At 41.8% G+C, this 26697-nt stretch overlaps 1 protein-coding gene across 2 annotated transcripts in view; it reads right to left on the reverse strand.

Annotated features, from left to right (window-relative positions):
• LOC114135878 (cadherin-4-like) overlaps positions 1-26697 on the reverse strand; it is a 314131-nt gene that overhangs the window by 101343 nt on the left and 186091 nt on the right. For both annotated transcript variants that reach the window (XM_028003532.1, XM_028003533.1), the window contains exons 4-5: positions 17371-17597; positions 7260-7442 (exon numbers count right to left, since the gene is read on the reverse strand). In XM_028003532.1, the coding sequence (XP_027859333.1) occupies positions 7260-7442; positions 17371-17597 (410 nt within the window). The remainder of the gene's footprint in view (positions 1-7259; positions 7443-17370; positions 17598-26697) is intronic.

A 26697-nucleotide genomic window follows, 5' to 3' on the forward strand; every position in this document is an offset into this window, starting at 1 on the left:
TAAATGAATGATAGATCAGAGAAGCTGAAGAAAATAAATGTGATATAAGTTATGGTTATAAAATTATAAATGAATGCTAAATCAGAGAAGCTAAAGAAAATAAATGTGATATAAATGTGATTTTGACATTAAACTTGAAATGGTGTAAGAAGGTGTAACTGCAATTAAAACATCACTGATATGTTGGAGGTAGAGAGTAGGTGAAAGGTTGTGCAGGCAAGGGACACAGGAGGTTGAGCAACCCTGAGACATTGGCACAGACATCAGGAAATGTCTGTAAGACAGTGATGGATATGAGATCATCTGTCTAAGCAGACAGCAGGCGCACCAGGGGGGTGGATGAACCCTATATAAGGTGAGTGCAAAAGAGGAACCGTTCGTTGGATCCTCCGGGCAGCTTCGAGCCAAGATCGAGATGGACAAAGAACTCTGCAGCTGAAGAAGAGCCGGGGCCACGGAGCCGGAGACTGTCCTGCACATGGAGACCAACCCGTCTGGCCCACAATCTGTGGCTTCGAATCGCACTTCTCTCATCGGCTGGGTTCTGACCCCAAAGACAAAGATGAAGACAAAGACAAGGAAGAAGAACTGGTGCCTTTTTTCCTGCCAGCACCAAGTCCTGTGTGACCTCAGCATCCATGCGGAGAGGAGGCTCATCAGACCTGCGGAGATCCTGGCCTTCATCGATCAACATCTTCCTCCTGTTGCAACACCTTCTTCATCATCAAGCCAGGTCTGGGGTTCGAGGCGCCAGGCTCCGTCCGTCTCTCTCAAAGGTTCCCTTTTTTAGTTCTCAGTATCAGCAGTAGGGAAAGATAGACTAGATGACTGATTTTACTTATTTGATTATTTCTGCTACTGAATTAAGCTGTACTGACCCTTGCAAAAATGCCTTACTAATAAAATATTTAGCATAAAGAAAATCTAAAGATGTTGTGGACATTCAGTTAATGAGTCACCTTAAAGTTCTTTGATGGTTGTAAAATAGCTGTGATGTTTGATTCTGGAGAGGAAGAGGTGGAAAATGTTTTTAGGTTGCTGGTAGCCCATATTTAAAACCTCATCCTTGGGACTCGCCCGAGTCACTAAAACCTACCTGGTTCAATAACAAATGCAAGTTGCAAAATAGAGAACGAGCGACCGTTAACAGGTGTGCTCTGTGAAACTAGTTGGCTGTAGGCTGCTCAGTCTGGCTAATTCACAGGGGGAAGAAGGGTGGGACACCTGGATGTAGGCCGTCAGATAACCAGGCGAATCGTTTCTCGAAACCAGCTTAAACAGAGTTTACTTCAGTTCTGGACAGGGTAAATCCCAGCAGATTTAGGAAACTCAACGTACCCGTTAGACGGAGAGCTGGTAGCACATCTCCCCTCTCAGAAGAGGAAGTACGAGAGTGAGAGAGTAGAGACAGAAAGGAGGGGGGGGGTGTTGCGCAACAACAGTCCATACTGTAAGAGCTAACAGCCAAACAATACAAAACTGAAAAACGACAAAAAAAAAAAAAAAGTTTTGTATTTGAAGCTTTACTATTGGGGCAAATATAAAATTTGAAATTCTATTTTAACGTGAAAAGAAAAAAATCAATTGGCATAACATATCGTTTTAACTCAGTAATTGTGTACACATAAATGAACATGTAGATGTTTACACGAGGAACACACAAAGAGCAGGGGCAAAGTATTTGAGCGCACATGGGAGGCAATAAAACTCTAGACAAAACAAGCGGATCCAAAAATCACATTATAAAGTCATTATGAGCGGTAATGAAATACTCTGAGCGATATGAGATTGCAAATAAGCCACAGTGTTATCATTTTGGGTACTGAGCAAACTGCAGCGCAGACATTACGCCGAGCGCACGGTGGCGCAAACCTGTAATCCCGCGCACACGGATACATCATGTTTATTTTAGCAGCTCTGCAGAGTTAAAATACAATTAAAAAGCCACAAATTCAATCGGCGTCTGAAGTGAGCAGTCAAGATTTATCAAGGCGTATAAAAATAACCTGGGCGGTGGAGAAACGCAATCATTTGTTTACGTTTGCTTTGATGAGATTATACAGAACGAGTAATCTGTGATCATTTTGCCAACTCCACACTGCACAAACCAAATTAACCACCGGAATTACCATAATGAGCTGCTGCAACTAATGCATTAAAATAAATCCTACACAGGCACACTTAAGGATGCGACTTAAAACTTATTTATTACGTATATTACGGTTTCATTTTGGCTGAGCAAACAGCAAACACTGTGGGCCTTTTCCGTGAGCTTGTGGAGTCACGTTTTATTGGAGCTGCATACAATGTGCTCAATTATTTTCTTCCCCCCTTGTTCATTTCCTCTTCCTAACTGCAGGTCAGGGAGGTAGCCCACTTTGTGAGGCCTGGTTAAATGAAAGGAAGATCTTTTCTCGCTCACATTCAGACTGCTTTCCATCAGTTTTGCCTCATTGGCCCCGGTGTAGGTGCTGCGAGAAGGCCGTCGAGATGAGAATGCCACAAATGGCCTGAAACTAATGTCGGCCTCTCTCACCCCTTCAGGTTTACAGCACTCTCCACAGACTTTCTATTTTGTATTTCCCCTTTTTTTTCTTCTTCTTTTTTACTTTTTCAACCTGAGTATCCAACTTTCATTCCCTTTTTCCACCCCCTCCCACCTGCAACCCTCAACCCTCGTCAGTTTCTCAAGGAAGAAGTCGTCCCTCTGCCATTTCCCTTTGTATCCACTGAACCGGAGCTGTTTCCACATACCTCTCCATTTCCAACACACTTACATCTGTCATGTCAAATTATTTGACAGTCAGAGCTCAGAAGCGTCTTCCATTTTGGCTCAATGTTAAATCAATGCCGTGAAAGCGCCGCGGCTCGAGTTTCTTTGTTACAACGGCGCAGGTTCCCTTCTTCCACCTGCAGCTGAACAAAGCTCCTCCAAACAGCTGCTGCGCCGCAACATTTGATGTTTAGTTTCTATGAACAAGAGGGGCTGGGTGTGTGTAGAGGTGTGCGTGTGTAAAAGAGTAAGTTACAGGCAGAGAATGATATGGATAATTGCTAAGGATTTCCCAGCAGGAAATTATAGGACGTCGCTTTTAAACTAGATCTATTGGCGTAATTAGCATCACAGTAACATCCAACCTCAGCCCAGCTACATTAACCTGTTATTATTGTGGGTGTCAGAGATCTTTCTCCATTCTTACATAATCAAAGCAGAGGCCAACAGGCCTTTCTTTTGACATGCTGCATCCATCATTTAACGTCTGCAAAGATGAGATTAAACACGGGGAGCAAACGTTATTTATTAGGTGGATTCTGCTTTTTTTTTTTGAGGTATCAGTTCTGAAGGGGATGAGTACATAATACCACAATGGTGAAATTAAAAAGTTTGCCCCCTGTAGTGGATTAGTTATGGATTCATTCTGGTGGTGCTCACTTACATTGAAATTATTCTTTTGTGGTACACGGTGCTCTGTCAAAATGTCTTAGTTACATTACGGCCACCGTAGTCAGGAGCGTCGCAGAGTAATGCATACTGTGCTTTGACTGACTGACTTATCCGACTGTTTTGTTTCGCTTAATGTGCCTTATAATCCAGTGTGCCCTGCAGTGCGGAAAATACGGTAAAAGAAATCATAACAGTCAAGTTAGTGCCTGCAGAGTGACAAAATGTGAAGAAGTCCAAGAAGTATGAATACTTTTACATCTGATCCTCCTGTTAATGAAGCGTCACTCGAGAACTACACATACATCCCATTTACATTCTAACACGGGGGGAGCCGGTGTGTCTTCAGGTTCAGGTTCAGACTTTAAAGCCTCACTTCTTCTTCTTCTGAGGACCGCCGTTCTAAAGCTCAGAATCTCCCTCTGCTGCTCGCCTTCATGCCACGACAAACCGCAGAGTTGTGTGGCAGGAAGACCTGGGAGCAGACAAATTTGCAGAGCAACAGACTCATCTCCCCCCGTGCTGCACGGCTACAGGCTGAGGCGCCGCTACAGGACAGCCGGCTTGATAGAGTTACAGACCCACATTCAAACCAACCCGACCTCAACGGCGACACGGCCCGCACGTATAAAGGTAGTCACCTGCAGCTTAATCCAACCATCAGACACCCGACACGAAAAAAAGGGGATGAAAGAGGCTCCACTTCTCCAGCAGGGCGCGACAATTTTGCACCTCCCGTGACACTGCATGGCATGATGGCGTGTGCGCGTGAGTACGTGTGTGTCTATGCGCGCAAGGGAGAGAGTGTTCATGCACTGGTGGAAAATCTGCTCACTTGCCGTCGCATTGGTGAAAGGCGATTTTCCGTAATCCCGGAGTGTAAGCCATGGAGTACAAATGGGCGTAAAGGACTGTGTGTATGTGTGTGTGTGTGTGCTCCTATTTTTGTGTGTGTCAAAAATGTCTCCAAGAAGCCGCCTGTCTGTGTGGGTGACTGATAAGAGGCAGAGAGTGTGCAGCGATTAGAGCAGTGAGAGCAAAGAGCTAAAAAAAATTGTGACACCTCCATGAGAAATTAATTTGGAGATTTTCTCCACACCTCACAGCCACTGGATATAACTCGGCATTTGTCTGATGCCTGTTGAGTTTAAATTTGATCTATTTTTTTTTTTTCCAACTTTTGCTCTGCGGTTGTGTATAATTGAGTTCTTTAAGTTTCAAAGACATCCTTTTCAGAAGCAAGGTCACACTTTCGCCTAAAAGCAGTCTTGGTGAAATGAAAATTACCCTTTTCTAAACCAAGGAGCGTTTTTAGAGGTGGAAATGGGAAATGTTTGGTAGTACTACAAGAAAATATGTCCTTGCACATTGATTGCTTAAAAACCACCTCTCTTTGAGATATTAATTATATGATGCTAGATTATAAGAGCAGCCATGGAACAAGCGAGAACATCTTGGCAATGCAACAAGTACTATAACTATATACGTCTCATGTTAACATCAAATCCTGTTTACCTTTAACACTCAACAGCCAGACCACCGGGGGTTAAGGATCATAAATACATACTCTGCGCTGCAACTCTACACTGGTACACCCCAAGGACCTAAGCCCCCTCTGTTTCCTCTTTTCACCAATGACTGTGCAGTCATACAAATATCAAAAGTGCTTTTTTTGGTTCAAATATCTGTCCTTATGAAGGCGTACTACAATGTCAGCAAGCACAAACATACTCAGCTGGTTTCCTCGGTCTGTGGCGACTGAGTAAGTCCAAGATGGACGCTCGACCCATTGGATCTTGATCGGGGTGTCTAGGGTTGGGAATGAGAAACATGGCTACACCCTGGACAAGTCAGGAGTGAATCAAAACACTAGACAAGATATTTACAAGACAGCTGTACATGAATCCTTTACCACCCGCAATGAATCTACAATTACCAGGTAATCTTACATTCCTAATTGTTTAGCTTTTGGTGGACAATGGAGTCCCTAGAGAAAGAAAACAACGTATTATTCATATTAGCTATGATCAGTTTAAAATGTGTTCTGACTGAATAATACAAATGTATCATTTTATATGGGTGCAAAAGTAATTAGTCCCAACATGATGTGCATTTTCATAAAACAACCCCCTCATTCAGATTACAAATTTATTACAAATTCAATCAGAATATTCGGTAACACTTTTATTTGAAGGGGGTGTCCATAATGCTGACATGACATGTGTCATGAACATGAAGAAGTCTTTATGGATGTTTAGGACTATTGACACTTTTAATACAAAGTCGCTTTAAAAGTTGCACTAAAAGTGTCAACTTTGTATTAATTGGTAAATAATGAAAGTTTTAATGCGAATTTCCAATAAGACTTACAGTTAAAGTCCATTAAAAGTGTAAAATCTGCTGTAAAAGTGTCATTAGTTACCGAATGATACTTTGTGACAACAGTCATAAACATTAATGAAGACTTATTCATGCTCATAACAAGTGTTATGTCATGTTTATGACTGTGTCATATCAGTACAATGCACACCACTTCAAATAAAGTATTACTGAATATTCCTATTGGAGCATTTATTTAACTTATCAATTCTGATTACGTACGTCCATGTAAACATGCCTACTTAGACGTCACACTGGACTAACAGCTCATGTGCCTTGACAACCGCGTCATGGTTTTCACTTTCTGTCATCTTAATGATGATTACGAATAGGATTGCAAAGCTGAGCCGCTTAAAAATTCAGCCTCAAAATTCATCTCCACTGTTGAAAAAGCCTCACAACAGTAACTATTTTCAGCAAAGACTAACCGAGTCCGGGTTGGCTCAGTTGATAGAGCACATGGACATGGCTAAAGTCATCGAGTCATTGCTGTCAAGGGTTCAATTCCTGGTCTCAGACCATTTGCTGCGTGTTTTCCCCCTCTCAATTTACTGCTCAAAAAAAGGCCACTAAGACTAACTCTAACTCTTGTAAAAAAAAATTAAAAAAAAGATAGAAAAGAAAATCGAAGAGGTCTTAATATTCATTCAAGAAATTTAATCCGTTATAAAATACAAGACACGTTTGAAAAAACAGGAGAATAAAAGTTTTTTTTTAATTTTTTATCTCTATTGATGCAAAAAGACATTTTTTTTGAAGGCCTGCAGAAGAATCATGTTTAAAGGAACAAATGTGGAAATCCAAATCAAGCTGTGAAATTGTCTGGAGACCTTGCACACAATGGCAGAAAGAGTTTACTGGGATCTTCGGGGATCTTCAGCAGGATGCTGCGCTTTAATGAAAGCTTTCTTCTTCCGCTATTACACGGGAAAAATAGACACTTAGTTCATGATAAAAAATTAAAAAGAAACGGTTTGCCAGCTGTTTTAACAAGCACAGAATTCCCACTCTTCAGTAATCCTCAGGTCTGCAGCTCTGAGACCAAGCATCAAGTGGGTATTTGTCTGCCTTCCAAGCATAGATTTTTTTTTTTCCCGTCTCCTTGTCTGTTGATGCCCCAAGGCCCAGAATACAAATCATTTGGTATTATGATGTAAATCTGAGTAAAGTGCAGTGTTTTCCCTGTACCTCCTATGCAAGGCAAGTAGAAAATACCAGTAAAATTGTGTCTCTTGGCATCGTGGTGAATGAAGATATGATACAAAGGCATCTTCCCCAAGTTTTTCATGTTCTATTCTTCCCATAGACCTGAATTAGTCCTTTAAAATCAAAGACGTTTCAGAGTGCGTGTTCGAATCGGGTTTTCTCTGTGATCCGACGGCGCGCAGAAGTTTTCCGAAGACAAAGTCCTGTTTGCTAAAATCACACTGTCACTCACCCTGACAAGCATGTTTGGGAAAGGTCCTCGGCCGTTTTCAGGAACGTTGATAGGTGGGATGACCCAGTCTCTCTTCTGCCGCCTCAAGCTGTTCGCAGAGGAACCTCTCTGATGTCTTCGAGAGAACTTGATAACCCTGGGTTGGGACTCCCACACCCGTGACAGCATTTCTTCAAAGCCGATCTGAAAAGAGAAAAAGGGACAGTGCGTTGTGAATCTTGAGATGCAGCAACAACAAAAAAAAAAAAGAAATATCATGACGGCTGATCGGTCCTGAGGGGAATTTGGCTGGTCAGAAAGTCAATAACGAGATCCCTTTATGATTAGAGCTACCAGGTAGTGCTAACAACAACACTCTTTGGTGTAAAAGTTGTTACTAAGTACAAAAGAAAAGATTCAAAGTGTGTAAAAAATAAGTGGTTAAAAAGAAGAATAAGAAAAAGAAAGATGTAACAGTTTCAGATGTATTATTAAAAAGTGAAGCCTGTGATTCGTTCAGGCTGCGAGGGAACAAGAGAGAGCAAGACTTCCAGCAGGTAACAGGAAGGCTGAATGTTGGGTTTGGAAATTTTCTCCAGGTATCTGACCAATGTCCTGTGAGTTTTAAACGAGCCATTGCCTCCAACACACCTGGCTCATATTGTTGAATTACATCCAACATGTAATAAAAATCTGTTAAGTGTTCTGTATACTAGGACACTTTTTAAGGTTCATCAGTTTAGATGCTTGATACCACAAAGAGTGAATTAACTCCGCGTTTTCATAAAACTGCTGACAATCTGGGATTCTACAACCACTTGTCCAAAAGAGAGAGAAGATAAGGGTGCAGCAGCACTTGAGTGGAGATCAGAGGAAAATTGACAAATTGGCTCAAGATCATGAAACAGAGTAGTACAAAACACTTGTTACAACCAAAGTATGCAAAAATAAAATCTATGAACATTCGAGACTCCCACATACACTCCATGGAGGTCTGAGCGTACTCGATGTAGATTCAAAGTGGCACTGAGTCGCTCAAAAGTACATTTTGTACGACTGGTAACGCAAACTTGCATCGAACAGTTTCAAACTAATGGGGTTGAGAGTCGACGTAACCAGTCGAAATGGCGCCCAACTGCCACTTTGTGATGCACTAAAAGGTGTGCGGTGGAGAAGAAACAGGGTTAAAAGACACAAATCCCTTAAAATAATGCCACACTGCTTGTTTCGAAACCCCAAGCAGGAAACCTGAACCTGCCCGAAGCCCCACGACTCCTACCTGAGTCGGTGAGTATTCCTCCAGACTACACCGTGCATGGATGTGCGTGCTTTGTTTACATCCCCGCAGGGACGTTTTTAATTTAACGTTTCCTTCATCTCTGTCTTTCCTGTTTGTCCCCGCTGAAGACTGAAACAAATGAGGTATCCCCCACACACATACCTCACATAAACCTTTCTTGGCATGAAACAGATACAAGAGAAACATCTGTCTGATAATGAGAGAAGTACCCTGCAGTTTTGTAATCATCCCAAGATGAAAACAGTTTTCTTCAAATTGTGTTGAAAGCCTTAATATTGTTTTGGTGTTTCAGACCACGAAGCTTTTGCTTTTGTTGTTGTTGTTGTTATTCCCAGCTTATGTTTGAGGCTTTTGAAAATCTCCCAGTGTTCAGCTCTCATGTAGGAACGTATGGACGGATAAACAATCCCCACGGCCCCTCCTCTGTGATGCCCTCCGGCTATAGCTGCAGAGGGAAGATTGGGCTCTTACTCAGTTTGCCTCGTGAAATAAGGGTTAGAAGGGTGCGGAAAGCCGTTTTTTTTTTTCCCACCCCGATCCTTTATGCTATCGTCATGTGTAATATGGCTGTATTGCTGTAATCCACCTAATCCTATTGTTGAGTCTGCACCCCCCCCACGTACAAACACACACGCGCACACGCGCTCGGCAGCAGTGTGTCGCTGTCACCTGAAGCACGGTGGAAATCCTCCTGCTAATCCCACCGGGACCGCACGCGGCGCAGCCTGGCGGGCTGCTGAGCGCACGAGCGGCAACGCGACCGCGTCTCTGAAATGCAAACCCGGGGCCAACGGTCCGGCCTATCAGAGCGCACCTGCTGTGCCTGTGAGGGAGGCCGGCCGGAAGCTATACGCTCAGGCAACAGAGGTGAATGTTTTTCCATCTTTCGTCTTCACTCGTTGCATGTTGGGGGGCTTAGCAAACCCCGTTGGCATGGGCAGACATTTTGGACAGTGTCAGCCATTCCCACCTGGGCAGAAAGCTTTTTTTTTAACCTCAGAGTGGCCAGCTTTCTATTATTCCTATCTCGGTTTGACACAGGGGCTCCTGCACTTCCTGTATTGGTGCCCTCGGTCCCCTGAACTTTTGTCAGCTGGTACAACGGTATAATCCATTGACAGTGTTTTTCAAAGTGGGGTTAAGAGGCCACCATTGGCACTAGGAGGGCCACCTAAAACATGAGTGAAAAAAGTGAAAAAAAAGAAGTAGTAACATTTAATCAGAAAATTTTGTTCAATATTTATAACATCAGATTTATTTTTCAATAATTATAAAGCATAAGTTAAAAATAATTTATTGAATATTATTTGTCATGCTCATCTTTCTGATTGGCTGCCAGTCAAATTTATCAAGAAGCTTTGCTTCACAAGCTAGCATAGCACGGCTAACTAAAATCAAAAGAAAGGATTTTAATTATCCATGCTAAACGGATGTGATAATTACTGACAAGAGAGAGTAAGAATGAGAAAAAATATTCGAAAAGCAGATGTTTCTTGATATATTTTGTAGCGTTTTCTCTATAGCTAGCGCTGTTAGGGGGGGCCGTGGCATGGAAAAGTTTGGGAACTGCTTGTTTAATTCGTAGCTTAAATGTTGCAACGTGTTTTTTCCAAGTCACCTTTAAACACAACATGCCCATGTAAGCTTTACACCTGTCGGACAGCGATGGAGACAAGCTGCTGCGCAGAGCTGCATGCTACGTCCGCTGTTAGCATCAAGACAGCTGAAAAGTGTTTTCTTAAGTGACTTTTTAGGTAAAAAGGAACTTGTAGGAATATCTTTACTGCACTGTACTTTTTGCTTTTACTTTAGTAATATGAACTATCGCTACTCTTACCTGAGTAGATACTGGTCCAGGTGAGGCAGACAGTCGCTGATCGAATTAGTTTTTATCTGGGAATTTGTGCCACGTAGATGTTGGACAATGGAAATATTCACATTTTGCGATGTCATAACCTTATAATTCAATATTTACTAGGTGGGTTTTATGTGAAAAATCAACACACTGGGGCGTGCTGTGGTGGAGCAGGGGGTTAGCACGCCCCACGTTTGGAGGCCTTAGTCCTCGACGCGAACATCGCGGGATCGACTCCCAGCGACCTTTGCTGCATGTCTGCCCCCCTCCTTCCTGTCTGCCTACTGTCACAAAAAATACGAGCCACTAGCGCCGCAAAAACTCTTCAGAGAAAAAAATGGGGGAAAAAAAAAAATCAACACACAATAATACACCAGTGTAAAGTGTTATATTGTTCTCAAAATGTTGGGCATTTATTTTTTTAAATCCCATAATTATTTAAGCTTACTCTTGATAGCTGATTTGTGAAAGCTGTATACAAGTGCACACCAGACTTCTTAGATTTTTATTTGCAAAACGAAAAAAAATTAAATGCATAATTTCTTGTCCTTTTATTTTCAATTATCCACTACTATGTATTTGTCTATCCCATAAAAACCCAGTGAATGCATTGCAGCTTGTAATGGTTACGTTACAAAATGCGAATAATTGGTCCAAATTCTTTTTGCAAGGCACTTTCAGCTTTGCCAATCCTCATATAAAAAAAAAAAATAACCCAACAAAAAAGCGAATGTTTAGTTTAATGTGGATAAAAAACGATCTGTGACAGTTTATGTGAGCGTACTTGGAGTCCAGTGACATATACGATGTGCCACGGCTCGGTTCTTTTTCCATCTACGCCCGTCCCAGTAAACAGCTCCTGAGATAAACTCCATATCTCCCCTCCCAGCCATCAGTGGGAAAATACAATGAACGACCAGCCTCTCCCATACAACAATCCACCAGCTGATGAAAAGCGGATGATAACGGGGTTGAAATATTTCATTGGTCAAGCCTCAACATTCCTTTAAAAGAAATGAAGAAATGAAGAAGGGAGACAGTCAGCCAGAGCGATAGGAGTCAACAGAAGAGCTGTCGTTGGATGGAAGTCTTGCTAGTGGATGATATCTGCATAGTGGCTGCATGCGACTGTGACTTTCAAACAGCATGGCAGATGAAATGCTGCTGGTATTGAGACAGAAGCAGAATTACAGAGAAGAGGGAACAACACAGGAAGTACACTCTCAGTAAGCTTCTGGAAAACAACAATGTGTGCCTATCCAATATGGGATATCTTTTGGCTTGTTTTCCTTCACATACACTCACAGGGAAGTTTGTAAGGTTCAAATAGCCAACACCAGTTTGGAACCTCTTGTGCCTGCAGAACCATCTTAATTCTTTATGGCACACTTTCTCCAGGGGCTCAGAAATGTTCCGCATTTACATGATAGCATCACACAGTTGTCATAGATTTGTTAGCTGCGTATCCATAATGGGAATCTCCTGTTCCGCCTCATCACAAAGTGTTCTAATGGAATGAGATCTGGTGACTGGGGAGGCCTGTTGGAGGACAACTATCATGTTCAACATACCAGTTTGATGTGATTTCAACTTTGTGACATCGAGCTCTATTCTGATGGAAGAATCCAACAGAACACGGGTGGTGATGAAGGGATGGACATGGTCACCAACAATAATCAGAATGGAGTTTAAAACCAAATCCGTGGATGGCTTCATGCTTTTCATGTTGTTGTTTGTTTTTTTACCGAACTCGGACCCTATGTTAGGGAATCTGATAAGAGTCCAGTTTGAGAGAGCAGTGTAAATAGTAACTTCGGTTTTCTGTTCGTAGCTGCTTTTGTGTGAGATGCTAAACCGCTTCCCTCCAGTCCCCTCACTTTTCTCTTTTACACACTAAGCCTCCCACCAACTCACTTGCATTTTTGAGAGGTTAACACCAAACCCACTGTCCACCTCTATGGAAATTAGATCCATATTTGTGAAGAACATAACAGAGAATCTCTTAGCTGGATTATTGTTGACAATTCGACTGGATTCTCACAGAATGTCTCGTCGCTCTTCCTTCTGTGGGTTAATCAGACTGAGCAGACCTGCAGGCCTCCTGTCCTCCTATTCATAACTGGCTCCTGGAGCTGATCCAGGTTATGTTTTAGTGACTCGTATGAGTCCCAGGGATGTTGTTCCAATGATTTTGTACTAAGTCAACTGATAGATAGCTTTCATAATGTTAAGAACCAGGCACTGGCACTGTTTTGCTACTAGTGAAGAACGATGAGATAATAAGTGAATGTTCACACTTTTGTATTTTTTTAACAATAATAACAATAGACTTTATTTATAATGCCCTTCATATCTTGAGATATGCATGAAGTTATATGCTTCTTTAATTCATACAATATAGAATGGGTCAGAGCAGTCTGATTCAATAGGGTAGAAAAATAATAAAACACATTTACCTACTAATTACCTACTACCTATCTATTTCTGATAGATAGGTTCACCTGAAGGATGCAAGGTGGAACATTTTGACAGAAGATGCCCCCAGTGTGGTCTTTTGCAGCTGTAGCTCTTCTACTTCAGATGATGCCCCACATATCTGGGTAGTAACAATTATTGTTTTAGGTGCGGTTCCATTACTGGTATCTTTTGAAAATGATTTCTTTAGCTACAAAAGATGATTGGTTCATTGAAATTCCCAGTAGGTCAGCATTTTCTGAAATACTCCCAACACATCTGTTACCAACCACCATGTCACATTTAAAGGTACTTAAGTCTACCTTCTTTCCAATTACACTAAATTACCACAAATAAAAAATAAAACTGGACATATCTTCAGTTGTGCCTTAATAAGTGACATTTAAGAACATATGTACAAGATGAATGAATGAGTGTTTTTGCATGTGTTAAGTCAGTCAGTCATTCTTGGGTGCTCATGTGGGAAATCTCCTGAGATGCCCTTGATGCAGGCATATGCTTAAAGGTCTGATTGTGTAAAAATAATTCATGGGTGTATCTGTATGAATGTGTCCCTGATTGAAAGTGCATGTGCTTGCATACATGGTACCGGATACGGTGCGCGTGCGTGTGTCTCCTCGGCTTGCTGGGGGCCCTTGAACCCTAAAGGCATGAAGAGCCAGCTGCCATCTCTCAGTTCCCAGGCATCCCTGCACACTGTTGCTGCGTGGCAGTCGTAGGGCCTGTACGCCCAGAGCCCCGGAGCAGACATCTGGAGGTTATCTGTCTGACAAACAGGCATAGCAACACAATAAACGTGTTCTCCCTGCCAATTCTCTGTTCGGCATGTCTGCTTTTATGCTTTTTTACTACTGAAGATCCCTTAGCTGAATCCGATCACAGTGAAAGTCTTCAGTAAGAAGAACGTTCTCCCGTGAGGTCCTTTAGCAAAAACCAAAACGAGGGGGAAAAAAAGAAAAGGTTTCCAACACTGAAATCAAACTGTGACAGAAAAAAATAACATATATATTGAAGTTGTTGATACTGTTTTCCTGTCGAGACCCTCCGCTTTCCATTGTAATCTCTAAACGCAATCTAAAAGTTCGGAGTTCAAAGCACTTTTGCTTCTGCTCCATTTCCGATGACCAACAGACCCCGGGGTCCCGCGTTCCAACCCGACAACCGTTGTCGTAATCTACCCCAAGCAGGAGAGGCTGCTTGGGTGGAGCGCAGTGGAAAATGCTAATTAGATGAGCACTAAAACCTGTGCGGGCAAACCGGCGGACTCCAGATTCATCGGTGCATAACCGAAGTGGGCTCTGATCTGGTGGAGACGGCAAACAGCCGAGCCATGAAATCAGCCCGAGTTGGAGAGCTCTCCACGAGGGGAACCTACCTGCGCGAGGTGTGATAGCCTGTGTACATAAACGCAGCGCGAAGGGCTTCCAGCCAAAGATGCTCCACACTTCAAATGCTGGAAAATTAAATGCTAAAAAAAAATTACCCAGTGGTACACATTCAAAGTATGCTAATTTCTGCTTCTGAAACAGAACTGGGAGATATCGAGCCGGTTATTAAAAGCAAATTAGTTCCCTCTCACTGCTGCTGCACAGCAAAACATGCACAGCAAGAGAAACGTACATTATGGGGCAAAAGCGAGTTTATTTACAGAGATAAGTGTAAGAGCAAACCAAGTCATCCCAAATCTGAAGAAGTAATGTCTGAATGCCAAATAAGGTAATACAGAAACATTGGTTTGTAATTGAAGCTTCATGTCTGCCCTCGTAAAATCAAAGTTAAAGATAAAGTTATTCCCTGTAATATCATATTATCACTTTTATAAGCAAATTTGTAGTAAAACCTTATTTTAGCTACTAACCCCAAAAAATAATCTGTTGAAAGCGACGTGAGAACACGTAAACACCACGCCGGCGAAAACAACTGATGCTGCATACACGCACAAACTCATTTTCAGCTATTGATGTCATCAAAAACAACACCTTTCTCTCCCCCCAACCTCTCTCAATTATTGAATCTTTCTTTTGCTCCGCAATGTGTGAAACATAATTATACAGTGAAACTACATCACCTGATCTTTGCAGACTCTACCAGAGTGGAACATTAGCTCAATCAATGTCAATTATTTCCCAGTCTCCATTATTGCGCCCGCAGGAGTGGGCAGAATTATAATCCTCTCTCTCTCTGCGACTGCTTTAGTTACACGAGTCCCGGCCGGGCTTTTTGTCATGATTAGAAACATGAGGGAACATTTCGCCCAATGGCTTTCAACAAGTAGTCCGGGAATCGAATGACGAGGGATTTGTCACTCAGCGAAGGGCTTGGTGGGATTGAGATGCCTCTAACTGAGGCTGTGTTTGCTTAGCGTGGTTGCGGGTTACGGCCAGGAACAGAAAAATGATGAGAAATATTCTTGCAGTTCAACTCATTGCAGATAAAAGACGACAAAAAAAACATTTCAGAACATTTACAGTGTTTAAGAATGGAGTATGATTGTGTAAATGAAGGACGAAACAGTCCAATTTTAAAAAAGCTCAAGTATTCAAAGAAAATCTCTGCAAAATTTCAATATGGAGTAGTATTGATTTTTTTCCCCACCATGTTCATCCTTTATAACTTTTATTACGGGGATCGGTATTCTGTGGCTTGACTTTCTGATTAGGCACTCAATCAGGAAGATGCTTTCATCGTTCCTTCACAAAACGAATCGCATCCAATCAGGGACACAAGTCTGCTCCTCAAATCTACACTCCTTTACGGAATTTTTTCAATCAAATTTAATTAAGTTTAGCTTTCATCAAATGTAAGTAATTAAGGCTGGAGACTTAAACAGAGAGCGGTAATCACCCTTTGCTGGCTTATTAGAAAGAAAAAGCTTCGAGTGCCAGCCGCGGCAACGCTCGCAACCTGTTGCTCCAGTTTTTAAAAGGAACGAGATGACGAAACGATGGTGTTGAATGAAAATTAATTGTCAGGTGGCTCTCCAAACCGTGCACGCCGCTTTTTTCTTTTTTTTAAAAAAACGACAGGTGTTTCTGATTGGAAAAAGGAAAAGAAAAAAATACGATGCTAAATCTTTTAAAAAAAATATTGTAACATCTATTGACAGTTTATTGACAGCAAATCCCAACTCAAAGACATGTAGAACATTCAGAGGTGTAACAATATGTTTGTAGGAGAGTCTAGACCTTTGAACTAATCCTTTTGTAAAAGCATCATATTCACTGTCACGGCTCACTCTTCTTTAGATAACACCTAGCATCCGTTACATTGAAGCATGACCGTCCTTCTTGGATTTTCTTGACTTGCCCACCAATCGTTCCGCACGATTATTTATATATTCTAAGATTGTGACTTAAGATTTGAAATAGCAGGGTGACTTTCCTAAGAGCAGAGAGCAACATTCAGTTTACTGCATACCGTTTTGAACTCACTGCTGTGTAATATAAGCTATCTCATGCTGACAAAAGGACTTTCAAGACTCTTTGATGACAACAATGACTTGATCCAGAACACTGCTGCTGGAGTTCTCACTAAAACCAGGAAGATAAAGGACATCACCCTAGTTTTAAAGTCCCTGCACTGGCTCTACTACATTCAGAGAATAGACTTTAAAATACTGTAGTTGGTTTACAAATCACTGAACGGCTTGGCACCAAAATACATTAAAGATCTGCTGTTGTTATCAACCTTCCAGACCACTCGGGTCTTCTGGTTCTGGTTCTGGTCTGCATCCCCCAAAATCAGACATAGAGAAGCAGCATTCAGCTTCTACGCACCACAAATCTGGAACAAACCTCTGGAAAACCGTAAAGCAATTTAGTCTAAATCTAGACTAAAAAGACACCTGTTTGGAGTTGTTTTTGAAACATTAGGAATGACTAATTAGTGTCTCTCCATTAGCCTGAGAAACGACAGACTAGCAGGGCCTGCACAGAGTAACAGGAGGTCCAGACGGTGATCAAGAGTAGCATGTAGAGGATGTATTGTATGAGAATGGAAATGGTTATGGGAACTGTACTGCCGATCTGACATTTGTGTTTTTATGTAATTTTTGCTTTTATGTCTTTATGGCTATTGTCTTTTTTGGATGTGCTGTAGTTTTGAGAAATTTCTCCTATGGGAGACTAATAAATTATTTTATCAACATTTTGATGTAATCTCACTTGACAAATTGTAATGCCTCAATTGTTGACTGTGTGTTCTATGACTTTGTATTTTCTGTGGTTTTATGATGTAAATCACTCTGAAATGACTGGTTTTGTTATATAAATAAACTCGATTGATTGATTGATTGATCATTCCTCATCTTCAGTTGTCTTCAATATGCTTCCCGTCATGGTTCAATAAACATTATTGTAAGCCGTCTTTGACCATAGATCTGTAGGATCTTGTAGATCTGTCACTTTGTGAAAAGGAGACAATTTACACCTAAACAAATTATAAATACACCAACAGTCAGACAAATATCAAGCCAACAGTTATGCAACCATTGCCCATTGTACCTTTGTTAGCGGTAGAGGGTGAAGATGTCCGGCGAGGGCCAGCTTCACGGTGGTCTCCCAGATGTGCGGGTCGTGCAGTCCCCGCGCCGTCACCATGAACTGGACGGGCTCGGAGAGGTTGGCCACCTCCTGTTCCGTGTACAAACTCCCATCGGGCCTCACGCTGAAGTTGGGGTCGCTGCTGACAAAGCCCACCTCTCTGCTGTGTTGGCAATCCTCAAACTTCACTGCAGAGGCAGACAGAGAGAGGGAGCGGAAGTACAGGATGAGAAAGAGGCGACGAGCTGAGATTTACTCCGCAAGGTGTTCGCAAATCCTTGACACATCTGGCAGGCTTAAGATTAAACCGCATCCATCAAGACATATCTTGAAATATCTCATCCCTTCTGCTGTCACTTCAGATTCACCGCTTTGACGTTTTTGGGCAAAACAGACTGCTTATCTCCTCCTGAACACAGAAAGAAACCTAATACTTTTTTCCCATAAAACTCCTTTTTTTCCTCTATGTTGGACCCAGAGGTAGAAAATACTATTTTCCGGCTCCCCTGGGAGAGCATGAAGAGATGGTGAAGAAGCACATTAGGGTGAGTGACCAGATACAGCACAATGCACATGTAGGTCTGGAATGACATTTCTGAGGGTTCTGCTTCACTGACCCAAAAGAAAGGGGAGCTGTAAGGAATCTCGCGTTTGCACGCGCTCACACAAATCGCTATTTCTGTAACCAGATGTCTGGACGTAAAGGTGTTTCCTGCCTTTCCACTTCACATATGAGTGATCGGCTCGGAGAGAGGTGCAGACGAAGACGGTGCGCAGAAATATGCCACTGCAGCACACAAAGCACCAGAGAGAACTGACCGTCTCAGACAGAAATTCCTTTCATTCTGTTACAGAATTTAATCAACTCTCTGCTTCATTCCTTTTTTACACGCTTCGCAGCACAACTTCGACGTCGACGCGCCAAATGACTGATTGGTATTTTCAACATGTCTGATACAAACAAACAAAGCAACAACAAAAAAAGGCACATTCTGTCCCTTGTTTCATTCTACCCCCAAGAAATGTGGATGCACGCGCTCTGATGTTATCTGACGAACTCTGGCTGCTGATAACAAGACAAATTGATTTCATAAATCACCCTGGGAAACTCGTTGTCCGTTATGAGCAGCGGCAGCGTGATTTCTCAAAAATCCGGCGTGAAGAATTCTGCACGGCAAGCTTTTTATCAAGCCATCTATTTAATTTATCGCTCAGCTTCCTGTCAGAAGGCAGCTCCAAAAACAACAGGCTAATAAAGGCGAGGATCTCCTCAGCCAGCTTAGCATCCCGCAAACGAGGCCGCTTGTTTTCAGCCGCTGAGTAATTGCAGGCGTAATGGCAACGGATGGTAAATACAGTTCCCAGGATGTGTGCATCCGTCTTTGTTCGCGAGTTCGCAATCCGTATTTTTATTTTAAGAAGTCAAAACAGACACACACACAAACACACGTTTGTGTGGCTGTCTTTGTGGGGACTTTCCATTGACTTCCATTAATTTCTACAGCCTTAACCTTACCCTTATCCTAACCCTAACCTTAACCAAAACTCAATTCACACCTTAATCCTAAATGTTTCCCCTTGTGGGGACCAGGCTTCAGTCCCCACAGGGAGCAGTGGGTCCTCACAATGTAGTATGTCTCAGGTAAATGTTCCCCACAAGGTACTAACAAATGCACACACACGCAGACAAGCAGTGTGTCTTTGGCTGTTGAAGGTGTTTGAAATTGTCGCTTTGTTTTTGGGATCAAACATCGGTAACTGAGGTTGAGAATGAATGGATGTGACAGTATAGAAATCAGACATAATAAGACTACCAATAGCGTGTTGGTTCAACTTTTCCTGTCAAAACCAATCCTGATCATCTAATGAGAGATGCTCTATTAGACTGAAATATTGGTAAGTTGGAGTCCAAACACCTTTTGCTCCTTAAACCACCCCTTAACCATTTGCCTACTTTTAGGTATAAACCTATTAAACCAATTCCAGTCACCAGGGATTACAGTTTTAATTAAATGGTCAGAAATGCTTAGATAGGTAAAATCACCAAAACATCCGTATAAACTTGACCCAACATTTTCCAGCCAGTAGGACACTGCCCAAAGCTCCAGACTGCCTCTGCTAGCTTACTATCATCCTACAATGCACCCCAGCACCATTTGTTCCCCAGATTAGCAACACGTATCGACCCAGCGATCTACATCAGGGGTGTCCAAACTTTTTGAAACAGGGGCCACAGAAATGGCATCTGTTATGAAAAATGCAAAAACAATTCAAATTAAAGCGGAGATGGAGGCCCTCGCAGCGAAGCGCGCCTCCAGCATCGTGGCGACCGCGGGGGTTCCACCAACGCCATGCTCTCGCCACCACCGACGTTCTTGTGCATTCCCCGCAGCCGTCCGGCAGGCGACACACAGCGACATCTTAGGCAGCGCTCCCTGACGATGCACAAGCGCAGTCGAACTGAATTGCAAATTCAAGCTATTGGGCTCTTTAGAGACTAACGAAGGCCAATCCTAGCAAGCATGTATGATTTACAGCAGTCTTACTCAAACTGGGGTCCCTGGACCATTCCACCAGAATCCGAACATTTTCCTCAGGGGACAATTTTGGGTCAAGTTCGGTGAGTTTTTGAATATGATAAAGCCTCCAAAAGATCGCGTAAAGTGGCACAAAAAATAAAAAACAAAGAACATGGAGAAACTGATGCGATTTCAATAGGCCCTGCGCCAGCGCTTCGCTGCTCGGGCCTAACTAAATACACAATATTTCAATGAAACGTACCTGCCTGATTTCTATACAGAAAGTATCTGTAAATCATTTACAATGCTTTCCAGACTACAAGTACATGATAAAATAACCCCTCTTTTATGTAGCTTAGTTTAATAAATGGGTTCCAATTCTACTTTCAAGTAAAAGTTACTGGATACTTGTTTGTGATGCAGCATCAAATTCAAATGACAGTAAAATAAAAATTTGGTTCTTCGAGGATGAATAGTTCGTGTTGTTGCTCAAGCTTCCCATTTAAGATTTTTTTAATTTGCTTGAATATATTTTTTTATATATATATATCAGTGAAAATTTCACTTTAAATTAGTTTTAAGCCTGATCTGCATGATGCTCCATTTATCAGGCCACCTTCTTTCTTTTCTATGTGATTCAGTTCTGATGCTGACACGTCTGTCTTTGGAACCTTTGGTGGTAAGCAAGGTCAGCTTGGGCACCACAATGTGAAGCTATGCAACTTTATACAACAAAACCAATGATGCGCTGTGAAGTCTGAGACTTTTCTACCAGATCCGGCACAAACCTCCTCAGTAATTTGAGAAACTTTTGCTTGTTTGTTAGGCAGAATGACAATGAGAGACCCACGACTCTGTTGCTGATTCGCCATTGTGCCTTCCTCTGACCACTTTTTATGAACATTGATCACCTCAGTCAAAAAAAATGCACCAACCCACTCATTTAGTCATGTGGCTCTTTGTGAACTCTCTCAAATTTTTACACTTGGCCATTTCTCCTATTTCTAAAATATCAATATTGATGACACAACATCCACTTGATGCATGACATGCCTCACCCCAGCTGACAGGTTCCACAATGACAGCACAATCAGTATTATTTGCTTCACTTGTCAGTGGTCATAATGTTACGCCTGATTGCTGTGTGACACAGAACTGCTGGAATTGTCCAGAGATTAATTGCGATGGCGGACATGTATTATGCAAATGACTTCAATTAGCTTGAACTGAGCAAGCTAATTGTTGACACTTAGACAGGTCTCTTGTGGTGCAGCTGGAGAAGCGAGGCTTAAGGACACGAACATGGCTTAGGAATATGTGTGTGTGTGTGTGTGTGCGTGTGTGTGTCTTCTGGGTGTAGGTGCACACAGACAGTCTGAGAAAGTACTTCCCTAGCAGATGAATGTATTACTCTAAGTGTTAATGCTTAAACTTGAACCGGCTCCCTTTTGCGCTGTAGCGGTGCCAGTTGGCATGGGAACACTCGGGCGGTCCTTGAGACACTAGCTGTGCAAAATAGTGTTAGTGGAATATCTTTGGTTCTTAAAAGGGCAGCCGAGTTAACACTCAGTTTACCAGTCAACGCCTGCCAGTGTGAATCCACTCTGGACTCAGATTGTAACCCAAAACTTCATGTGTGTAAGACTGAGTATAGAGATATAGTCACAAATGACTCCGTGCTCATTAAACCACAGCACAAAGCACATTTTAATCGGGTGGTGGGATCTGAAAGCTGATACAGAAGCAAAATAGGTTTGTGTGTCAAAGTATCTGAGAACAAAAGAGACTTGAGTGTTGAAGGCAGAAGACGGGGGAGGCAGACACAACAGACAGTAGATGTTTAACGAAATAAATCAAATGAACCACGGTGGGAATCATTTTCAGAGCTAACAAAAACAAGTATATGTTTCAAAAAGAAAGAGTTGAGATCGATTGTGACAACTGCTAATTAAATGCAGCTTAACCAACTGACAACAGTGCAACAATCTCTGCAAAAGCAAGAGGGTTTGAAAGCCGGTTGCTCTGGACCACCAAGTGTGTTGACACAATGCCAAGAGGGGTGAATAGTGACAGTGACCTTAGGGAAACAATTACTGCTGCTATTCAATCTGGAAAGGGATAAAAAGATGTTTTGGAGTCACTGTATTTGAAGCTCATCATTCTACAGATAGAAAGATAATTCACAACAACCCTAACCCTATCTCTTAACCCTAGCCCTAGTCCTGCTACACTGAATAAGTATGAGCAAAATGCAATGAGGATACAACAAACTATATCTATGGCCCCATCTAGAGACGATCATTTTGACTGGACGTCCAGTCGGACACTTTTCACCTTTCAATAAACTGCCATAAAAACAGCTATTTTGATAACACTTTATCTGAAGGGGATAGCCTAGTATTACACTGTCATAAATATAATATATGTTATGAACACGAGGAGTCTTTATGAATGCTTATGACTGTTGCCATTTAGTATCATTCTGCAAATAATTACACTTTTAATGCAAAGTTTACACATTTAATGGACTCTTAATGCAACTTTCAGTGCAACTTTGCATTAAAAGTGTCATTATTTACCAAATGACACTTCATGATGACAGTTGTACTCATTCATGAAGACTCCTTCATGTTCATGACAGATGTTATGTCATGTTTATGACAGTGTCATGTCAGTCTTTTCATTTCATTTTCATTTCTAATAAATAATATGAGTTAGTTAGCAAACAAAGTTGTAAACTGGCTGCTCCTGATTGATGTGAACACGGAATCAAGTCACACGACTATCAGCAAAGGCATTTCTTAGAAGACAAGCTTGTTCAATTTGATAGGCTGCTGTTTAGATGCATCGATGCATTCAATGACAAGATGTACATATGGATTTTCTATTACTCTATTTGGCATGTTGTCCTCCTCCTATTTCAGGTTGGGCTCTGGCCCCACCCGCCCCTACCGGGATCTGTGTCAGCGAAGCAACGTCACTCCCTTTCTGTCCTCCAGTGAATAATGTCCCAGCAAAGGTTGGATTCTGCAACACCTGGAGTTATCGCAAAATAACCAACAGCTAGATCTCAGACTCGACAGGTCTCAGTTAAATGAATGTGAACGATAGCAGCACGATTTGAAAAAGACTTAACAGGTACTCTTTGATTTGAAGGGTTGAAGGCAGCAATTCTCTTCTCTGTAAAGATAACGACAGCACCAGTTCGATTTGCATCTGAATGAGCGACGGGACTTCTTCGTGTCCTTTGGAGAGATGACAGTGAGGTAGACAGATTTGCCTAAAATGCAGATCATCATGTTTGGAGAAACTCTCACAGCAAGTGTGAAGCATGGCGATGATTGGGGCTCGGTGTGCAGTCAAAGAACAAAAACGCTGCAGGCCGAATTCTTCTAAAGTCGATTTCGAGGCTACTGAAATAAAAACCTGCATCGCCAATGAACTGAAGCAAAATGACCACAAATCATAGAGAAAATTATGACTCATTTTTTTTAAAAAAAGAGTCAAGATGCTCTTATAACCTGTATGTAAACAAAGAGGATGCTAGGTTTTGAGCTGCTCTGACTGTACAGTCAGTACCGGAAACCTTTTTCTTTATCCTCTGATGGTAAATTTCTTGCAGCCATTGTCCATTAGAGTGAGCAATCAGTTATTTCATCTTGGGTTAGCGAAGTACGTCTTGTTCTTATGAACAAAAACTCAAACTTCAAATGATTAAATGAAAACCCGGCCGTAGGCTGCGTTCTCAGCTCTCAACACAAACTACTATACATCCACATTTCTTCCTCTGTCAGATAACCATACATGTTCAAATCGATCATTACTGGCTTTGAACTTCAGCACTTTGTTATCTTTTCGGAAGCACTGAACATAAAAGAACAAGAAAGCACTGTCAGGTTTTTTATATTTCATTAGTTATTAATACACCATATATGAACATCACAAACAACATCAGACTTTGATGCCAGGTAAGCAAAAATAAACACTTAAGATACTTCTAATTCTCAGGTAAAACACATAATCAAGGGTTAGGAATAATATTTTGATGAAGGATATAGAGGTACAGTCTAAAAAATTGGAATCTTGCGTTAAAGTGCAATATTTCTTGGAAGCCACCTCAGAAAGTGAAGCTTAAATATCACATAAAATCATCGCATTGGTAAGCTACACATGAATTGGACATTGGGAGTAGTACAATCTGAATATGAATCCTTTCCTTAACTCACAAATGGACATCATCAGGTAAACTATTTTTTTTCCCCCTTTTGACTTTTATTGTACCGGAAAAACTCGGATATGAAGCAACCAACAAAAGCACCACAATGTATTAAAGACCTGCAAAAGTACAAAACGCCAAACCACAGAAGTTTACCAGGACAGGCCAAAATCGAGTTCTCTCTCTTGAAGAAACAAACTTCAGCAGCATCTGATAAATAGCTTCTTACAGATTTTTTGACATCATTTTTAAGCATCTGACCAGCACTGAAAACGGCCTGCGTTGAGTCTTGATCCCACAGAAACAACTTCTACACCCCAACAATGCTGATGTCAGTGAATCCTGGTTGGGCAACATTTATGAAGCAAAGACATAATTTGTGGCATTTCAGCATTTCCGACCAAGTCTGGTAAAGGTAAAAATTGTCCGATTCCATCTGGGTTCGGCATGCATCTCTAGTTTAGCTCGTCTTTCAAATATCCACAACTTTGCTAAGCGACAGACTTTTACAGAGACTAGTGAGCAGCTAAGTGTTTACTGACTACTGGGATAGCTGTCTGCTCCCCTGTGGCCCTGAACAAGACTGATCCATTACTGGAAAGGGACGGGCAGATGGTAGCTGTCAGTTTGGAGCAGATTTAAAGCATTTTTGTTTCGTGTTGACCGGTGAAGTACTGTAAATGCGCAACTTCTTTTTTCTCTTTAAACAAAATAGCATCAAACATTTTTCCTTTTGAATCTTCGATAGCGGATGGATTCAATTACCGGCAAATTAAAAGTAAGAGCAAGTTGCCATTGGCAACGACAGGCTGAAATATGACAATTAATAAATCTATTAGGTGTATCTATGTGTGAACTCAGCTTTTCAGCTTTCATAAAATTGTTTTGGTGAATTTGTTCAACTAGCCAATAGTTTGGTCCGATACAATGTGACCAAATTCTGCTGTTTTTGGTTCGTTAGTTTTCTCTTAAGGCAACTCAATGTGCTGCAGAAAGCTCAGTTAGGACTCCATGCCAGTGTCCTGATCTCACCTATTCGATTCCTTTCAGCTCATGTTAAAATAAGTATGAAAAGAAAAACCTCCTATGTGTATTAACCATGTTTGCCACCTTTCTTGTCTTCAATTCCTTTGTCCTGAAACAAAAAAACAAAGAAAGAAAAAGTCTACCATGTTCGGTGTCTGGCTTCGTCTCCCACTGGAAGCTTCTTTCAACACAAGTGTGTTTGTGTGTGTGCGTTGTTTTTTTTTGTGCGAGTGTGTGTCCTCTATATTTTTTGCTGCACTCTGCTATCCACAGAGATGTTTGGCGGGCTGCTGAGGCCGATGTCATTCTGCTTGGCTGCTCTTCTCTGGACTTGTACGGCGCAGAAAATGCTGTCCAACAGAGCGGCTGGTGCAGCTCAGACACGGCTAAAAACAGGGCAGGCGAGCAGAAACAGCCGTCGACCGTGACGCTCCACTCGTGTCGGGGCACAAACACACACACACACACACACACACGCAATATATGCAATTGCTTCCAGTCTTTGTCTCCTTGTGCTCGCAGATCAGTGACAAAACCCAGGAGGAATCCAAGCCTTTGCTTTTACGGGTACGTTACATGTTCATAATGCATATGGCAGGCCATTCTGCACAACCTTCTCCACGCATCAGCACAAGGCAGACCACCCTCGTCCCTCTGTGGGCCGCCCACCGCGTGTTTACCTGTCAGGAGCGAACGGCTCTGCTCTTCCCCTCCTCTCTCTGCTCTCCCAGAGATCCTTCACTTTTCTCCTCCGTCCTCGTGCCATTCAGCCTGATCCTCCTCTGGTTCTTTATCTGGCCTCCTGCCAGAACTCAACGCGACACAAGCTTGGACAGTTTCCGTGACCCAGAAGTGTCGTGCAGCACAAAACTTAGAACTTCGGCGGTCGATTAAAGATGTGGAGATATTCAGATAGTCATATTTAATAAATTAGAATACTATAGGTACCCGATGAGTCTCGTTTGCCAGATTAGGTGCACCTTTTGAAAATAACCTTTAAGCAGGGGTTAAACACACTTTTCATCAATCCCATGTTTCTGTTTTTAACCTGTATTTTTATTGGTTTGATTATATATTTTAATTTTAAATGTCACGTTTTCGTAAATCGTCAATTATCTAAAATAAATGCTCTCAAATATCCATCTGCTGGTTGTGACCAAGTTCTTAAAATAAAGGGGCTTTTCAACAATATAATTTTTTTTGAATGGGTCTACATGTACATAAATTATATTATAGTCTGAAGAAGAATAGCCAGAAGACAAAAGGATCTTTTACTGGAGCAGCGGGAGGAAAAAAAATACAACTTTAAGTTTAAATACGTTAATTCAGCAGCACATTACTATCCCTAATAATCCCTTTAAAAAAACGCAACTGACACATTTTGTAAATTTTACATTCAACATTTCAAACGTGATCAAATATTTCTAGGATCTTGTAATTAGTCGTTCGCAACTCTCGGTTTTCCTGCAGTATAAATATGGCGTGAGGCAGAGCTGCATTTCCTTTGCCACCTGCAACCAGGCTGGA

The sequence above is a fragment of the Xiphophorus couchianus genome, chromosome 20 (genome assembly GCF_001444195.1).
Source record: "Xiphophorus couchianus chromosome 20, X_couchianus-1.0, whole genome shotgun sequence".
NCBI classification, from domain to species: Eukaryota; Metazoa; Chordata; class Actinopteri; order Cyprinodontiformes; family Poeciliidae; genus Xiphophorus; species Xiphophorus couchianus.